General features: G+C 37.3%; 1 protein-coding gene across 1 annotated transcript in view; it reads right to left on the bottom strand.

Annotated features, from left to right (window-relative positions):
* Window positions 1–4,854: 4,854 nt before the first annotated feature.
* The window catches only part of mAChR-A (muscarinic Acetylcholine Receptor, A-type), a 78,583-nt gene continuing 76,465 nt past the window's right edge, over window positions 4,855–6,972 (bottom strand). Inside the window, exon 4 of the mRNA XM_083126155.1 lies at window positions 4,855–6,328. Within this exon, the coding sequence (XP_082982281.1) occupies window positions 5,432–6,328 (897 nt within the window). The 3' untranslated portion in view covers window positions 4,855–5,431. The remainder of the gene's footprint in view (window positions 6,329–6,972) is intronic.

Here is a 6,972-nt window from a genome sequence, read left to right as displayed (position 1 = left end):
TTGTAGTCTGCAGATAAAGCAAGATGATGTAATATTATTGATCATGTGTATTTTGAAGTTACGAAACTATAACATGAACAAATTTTGTCAGCGAGCTTCATGAATTTGTCTAAATATTAGACATATAAATATTCTGAGTCACACACTTGCTCGTTGAAACTGATTTCGAACACAAACATGGAACTCATGTATTAGAGAATAGTCAACAATCCTTAAAGAAAACACACGTTTGATCCATGCTGACCCATTTGTGATTTGAAAGTCATTTACATCTGTGTACAGATGTCTGAATAAATATCACAAAATGTTATGTGCACTTCCACGGACGTAGCAAGGGGTGGGCCCGGGGCCTCGCGTTTCATGGAGTTGATACAAAAAATGTATTAAATAGAAGTGAGGGGAAAAAAGATGGAAAAGGCTAATTTTTGTAGGCAATAGAAATTGAAACATTATGTTTCTATCTGGCTTTAAATTCTAGTTAAAAGTTATAAACAAGGCTCTAAGCCTAAGGGGCCCGGAAAAACTAAAAATTATTGTCATATTTCTCATGTGAAGCAATTCTTACTTTCTCCTTACAGCTTCATATTTCAAAAACAAAGAAAGACATTTTTAGGGTGAGTGAAATGATTAAATATTATTTTCTTCAGTAAATTATTATTATTTAAATATGATAATTTGCTGACTTATCCGTATAGATTCACATTCAGATTTCAAATTTATAAACGGATGGGCCTCTTGCCCAGGGCCTCGCGATGTGTTACTACGCCACTGTGTACTTCTATCAAAGGAAGCTGAGAACCACATTCTTCTTTGAATTTTGCTTCTGAATAGCAATGTTAGTATTTGTATCCAGAAAAATATTAGATAAAGCAAGTATGTTATAAATTCTTTTACTACAGCTAATTCTGCTCTTCCACTTGTTTTCAGAGAATAGATATGATCCAATTTATAAGTAGCATGGACACTGGAACGATTACAATAGTGTTGTAAAAGAGAAGTGAAGCGAATCAATACGAGCGTGTATTTGTGTAAGAAACGAATAAAATGTTGTCATGTTGAAGAGATACCCTTCAAAGTTCCTCTCTAGTTTTTATCCGCATTCTTATCAAAAATCGATAATGTTCATTTAAAAGTAAAAGAAGTTGGATAAATATTAATTTCAGTATGTTAAATTGATCCCTTCAACCTAATGGTTAATATATCAAAGTGAAACTCTTCCAAGCAAACAATTTTGATATAAAATTTATACAATAAAAGAAAACTTAAAAACATTCTTGGAATTTCTTCATGGGAAAGGTTTAAATTTGCTTTTGTGGGCTGGGATATGTCATTTTACCCAACAGTGACGCCTTGATATACGGTGCTTTTGGATTCACCACACAAAAGTTTAGAATTGTTTTAAAGAAAGAAACTTCGGGATGCATCACAATACACCATTCCACAAGACTGTTCTTTTTCATGGTTTCATTATTCGATTTTGCTGAAAATTGCCTTAACTGCTTCCAGCTGTAAGGGTGGATAGTGCCTGTGTCTGAAAACTGGGCCATCTTATCACAGAGGCAAAGCGGGGATTTCGGTTCTTCGATTGCAAATGGTAAATCCGCATAGCTATTTCCACTACACACATTAAGCATTTTAAGTTGCATGTGTCATTCCCCTTCCACATACTGACACTATAAAAGGATAAGTTTTAATAACATTGATACGAACTTTAAAAGATCTTGAATTGTCAAGAGTTACTATATCTGCACAATCAAGAGGATGCATCTAGTTTCTGGTAAAATTTCGTTCCATGTTGCCACACTATCCAAACGAATGTTTATGTTAGGAATCAGGAATAGACACTTCTTGACCTTTCATATATTTATACAGAATGATATGACAGTTTTGTGTATATACACAAAGAAGTGAAAGATAAACAGAAAACCACACTCATCAGACTCATATTGCTTAATTTTAAGAAGTAGGAGCAGGTATTCTGTGATTCTATTGTAAACTCGGAAGTTACTTATTGTTGAAAAGAATAATATTTTTAAGGAAAATTTTGTTTATCTTGCATTTGTGAAGAATTTATAGTATCATGAGTAAGCTTGGAAAACAGTTCACTTCAATTGTCAAAAAATCTTGCATTTCTATTTAAGATAAAGTGATTCACTAAGAACACTAGAACTTTTTTATTTTATTAAATTCGAATGGTATTAAATACTGTTTCTATATACAGTATAATTCAGGGAGAAAATATATTGAAAGTATCCACAATAAATTTCTGTAATAATGGTTTTATAAACATTATAATTTTCTTGCATAATACTGATCAAAATATATTAAAATATGTTTTGTAATTTTTAATACTAAGCTAAATTCTATATAATTATTTGTTATCACATGTTTGAAATTCCTATTTTTCTCCAAAATTCATTGTTAATATGTTCATTTAATGCTGAATTTTTATTAGACTTTGAATACTTCCAGAAAGTAATGAACTATTTAATGAAGAGTTTAAGACCAAAGAATTACATTGTAATTGTCTTAATATTTTTGCACGTTTTCATTACAATGGGATATCAGAACACAATTATTAGGATTAACTAAATTTTGAACCTCATCAGCTTTATCTTTAATAATATTTATCTGTGGATAGAAACTCACTCGATTGCCCGTTACAAAAATTCATTCAATTTGATATATTTTCAACATAGCCAAGAGAATTAATCAATTTCTACATTAATTTATAACTTTGGAAACTACAATTTTATTTATATCAATTTATTCTGATACAGCATTTAATTCGCTAGTTATAGAAAATTGATAACTAAAGGTTCAGTTTAATTTTTGAATGTGCCCTTTCAATGACAATATTCTTAGCAGAAATGGATTTTTTTACGCTTCAGCGTATAAAATGTTGATAGGTGTACTTCCTCTTTTAACTTGTCGATGTTAGGAGAACTGGAGAGGTAGTACGTTGGAATGATTGTGCTGTACGTAGCAGAGTTGAATTTGAATCTTGCGTTGTTTTAACAATTGGCACATTTTTTTAATGTAATGGAAAAATATTATTCCCAAAATTCTATGAAATACTTTTATAAAGAGTGCTTTGTACCAGTTTACTTAAACTTATTTTCATTGTAAAAATATGTAATAGAAACTTCTACGGCTGTGCAAAATATGAACTTTATTTATAGTTAAATAATGTGTTCCTACTGTTAGAAAGAAAGCCTTTAAGAAAAATCGACAATGTTAAAAAGAACTTTTTCATCCTACAGGGTAAGGCCATTTAATTTTGCAAGTCAGATGCACTGAAAAGGTGCTACTGCACAAGACCAAACCAAGAATTTAATATGAAAATACCCTGTAATGTAATAATCTTTCCCCTCCATGTACAAAAATACTTATAATTACTAAATGCAACATTTTACCTATTATGATTTTACAATATTATAATGTCAAGGAATGCAATTTTCTACATGATAACTCCATGAGACACTTTTACTCTCGATTTGAGGATATATGAGCTAAATTGTCTCGAGCATTGTGAATTTTCGCAATTTTTATTTGATTTGATTGAAAATTAGTGTAGATCATGATATATATACATTAAATTTTCCTTCGTAAACACCGTGAAAAATATACTGTTGGTTATGCATAACACATGTTCCAGTATAGTGTTTTTTGTCATACTTGATGATATTGGTGATCACTTCTTGTTAGTGGCTTGAGACGACTATTATTGTACTGGCTGCTTGAATCAACCTATTTTACCAAGTGTTGAAACTGTGTGACTTTCTCGTCGAAACGTATTACATGTTAATGACTGATTGCACAACTACAATTGTAATTTGGGGGTATATCTACAATATTACATAAATAAGATGCTCCACAGCCATAAAGGACAACACGTTTATGAAACATTTTGACATTCAGATCTCCACAAGTTTAGACAAGGATATTGTTTGCAAGTTCAAAGAGGCCACGTTAACTCTGGAAGATATATAACCTATGGAGTAGGTCTTGTTAAATTAGTGCATACCGACACTAAAAAACGGTTAAAAATGTTGAGCGAAACATGACCTCTTCCTTTTCCTGTAGATTCCACGGAAGCTTCCTTTCGTTTCGAAACAGATCGCTGGATATTTTGCAGAATGCTCGCATAATTACCAGCACGCAGTACTTAGTTACCTTATACTTGGACTTGAAAATACTTGGGCCGTTTAGAATTGATATTGATTGAGACTGCGCCCCCGTGTGCCTATATGCTGTAAACGAGAACGGAAGTGAGGGTGGTGCACCGCCCGAGTTTCATTTCTCTAGCTGCACACAGCGCCACGTGACAGACATTTGTTTCTCAAGGTGTAGTCGGAGTTGTGGATAAGTAAGCTGGTGCCAAGTGGAGGTGTACGATATCAGCATGGAAGGGCAAAGGTGAACCACGTGGTTTCTGTGGAAAGAAGATATGCCTGCAGCTATGATTCATAATCCGCTACAAGCAGTATATGGTGAATTCGCTCCAAGTCTTGCAACTTGTGGGTGGCTGTGAAGCCGGAAAAGCGAGTGGCAAAAAAGGAACCAGCCCTGGCATGATTCAGCAGGTGTCTGACATAAAAATGAACGATAGGCATGTGACTGTGGACACCTATTTTCCACAGCAACCACGTGGTCAACCATTAACCTTCCATGATGATATCGTACACCCTAACTTGGTGGCAGCTTACTTGTGCACAACTCCGAATACACTGTGAGAAACAAATGTCTGTCACGTGGCGCTGTGTGCAGCTAGGGAAATGAAACTCGGAATGTGCACAGTCCAAGGTTACCGCTATTACACACAACCCTCACTTCCGTTCCCGGTTGAGGCATATAGGCACACGGGGCACAGTCTCAATCAATTCTGAGTGGCCTAAATATTATGAACAAATTTGACTTCATCAAGGAATTTCTAAAACAATTTATCTGTACTGAATTAATCCATTACTTATGACAACCATGTAGGAATCAAGACTATTCTGTCTCGCCGTTGCTTTCAGTTTGGAGATCTGCCTGTCGCAAGGTTTCATTGGTACGTAATATTTGCAGCTTTTAAACAAACGTTTCCACAGAGCAGGGGAAATATGCCATTATACGCCAGAAAAATTCACATTTTGCAGCAAGTCTCATGTTTGGCACGCGTGGTGTCGAACTTAAAAACGAAGAAACACCATGTCCATAGTGGAAATACACCCACTAAAATGTCTGAGCAAAGTTTAGACACTTATGCTGAAAAAAAGAAAATGATGATTATGGTTCAGACATGATTTTTGTTAACTTCACATATAGACACAGTACTTTAAAAAATACTTCAAAAAATCTACTCCAAAATACACCAATTTTTGACACTTTTCCATTGAGATGAAAATATCTACCCGTAGGACACATCACAGGACTACACTACACAAGTTCAGTTGTAGAAGCCACGGTTCATAGCCGTGCGGTTACGATTGTGCCATTTACACGTCAAGATGCGCACGTATGTTCTTCTGAAGGACGCATTGCAGAGTGCGTAACAAACTGGGTTCACGGTACTGTTAATGTAGCACAAGTAGTAGAAGAACTCCCACAGCTCGTCCGGAATGCAGTCTGTGCAAGTTGTTAACGGTTTCAGCAGCACCAATATATTGTATGGCGTCCAGGTTATCATGAACGACAGCAGAATGGCGGACAGTGTCTTTGCTGCTTTTTTGTCTTGCTTCTTTTCCTGCGTCTTCTTCTTCTTCTTCTTTTGGCCGCTGCTTCCCGTCTTGGCCAGCTGCTTGGGGATTATCTTGGCGTTGAGCGGGATCCGGACGTCGGGCATGTGCGAAGGCCTGCGGGAAGCCGCGGGGGAGGCGCTGCCCGCAGGATGCAGGCTGTAGTCGCTGTGACCGACGCTCGTGGCGCTGTCCACCCGACCGATGCGACGCACGGGGGTGTCCCCGGGCTCCGGGATCATCTTGATGGAAGGTTGGTCGCCGTCGCTGTTGCTGCTGTCCGGAGGGAGGCGAATGAGGATCGTGTACACGGAGTCGTTGCTCAGCGAGCGAGAGGCGAGGCGGGAGGCGGCGGGCAGGTCGTAGTGGCCGCGGTCCAGCAAGGAGAACACGAGGTCTTGCCGCAACCGCGTTGGAGTTTGCGCGTAAGGGTCTCGGATGACGTTGAGCGAAGTGCATCGCGAAACGCTTGATTGCAAGGGGGTCTCCACAGACACTGGGGTTGCATAGCCGAGTTCGCTGGGCGTGTTCTCCAGCTCCAGATCAGTCTCTTTTCCTGGTTTCCACCACGAAACGCACCTTCGCCACAATCTGGAAAACCTCGACACCTGAAACAAGACGACACTGTGTTAAAATTTCATCAACATCAACAATAAAATCAAAGCAACTTCCTGAATCATTCCAGGCTATAAAAAGGGTGAAAGATCATGTCCGTGAAAGACAACGTCGCTCTCATTGGCCTCCCTTATCGCAGAACGCTAGGACAAACGTGTGTTCTGACGTCACCAGGAAATGATATTATTGTTAGGCTAAATATCTAAGTTGTTAGGTTAGGCTAGTTAGATTATTTTAGCATAAATAATACATTTGCACTGTATTTATGCTAAGAGAACCTAACCTAACAACGTACGCATTCCTCGTCTGACGTCGGAACGCAAGGTTGTCCTAGCGTTGTGCGAGTAGAGAGACCCCGCTCCATGATCAGCGACTGCGAATGAAATGAATAGTGACGTAGGATCTGAATCTCTCCAACACGACCTTACCGACATCCTGAAGGAACATCGACAGGAGTTTTCAATTTTTATAAGAACCTGTCAACAATTAAAGTAAGTGGTATATTATTTCACAAACATGGTATTTTTTTCTCATTTATCAGAACTTGTGTGTCCAAATATTATTCCATAAAGAAAGTAAAGAAAAATTCTATGGAAGTGAAGTGGATGTTGTTAGTATTAACACGAAGAACATCTCA

This window comes from Lepisma saccharinum, chromosome 7, assembly GCF_977018435.1.
Source record: "Lepisma saccharinum chromosome 7, izLepSacc3.1, whole genome shotgun sequence".
Taxonomy (NCBI): Eukaryota; Metazoa; Arthropoda; class Insecta; order Zygentoma; family Lepismatidae; genus Lepisma; species Lepisma saccharinum.
This window is presented reverse-complemented; position numbering and strand designations above follow the sequence as displayed.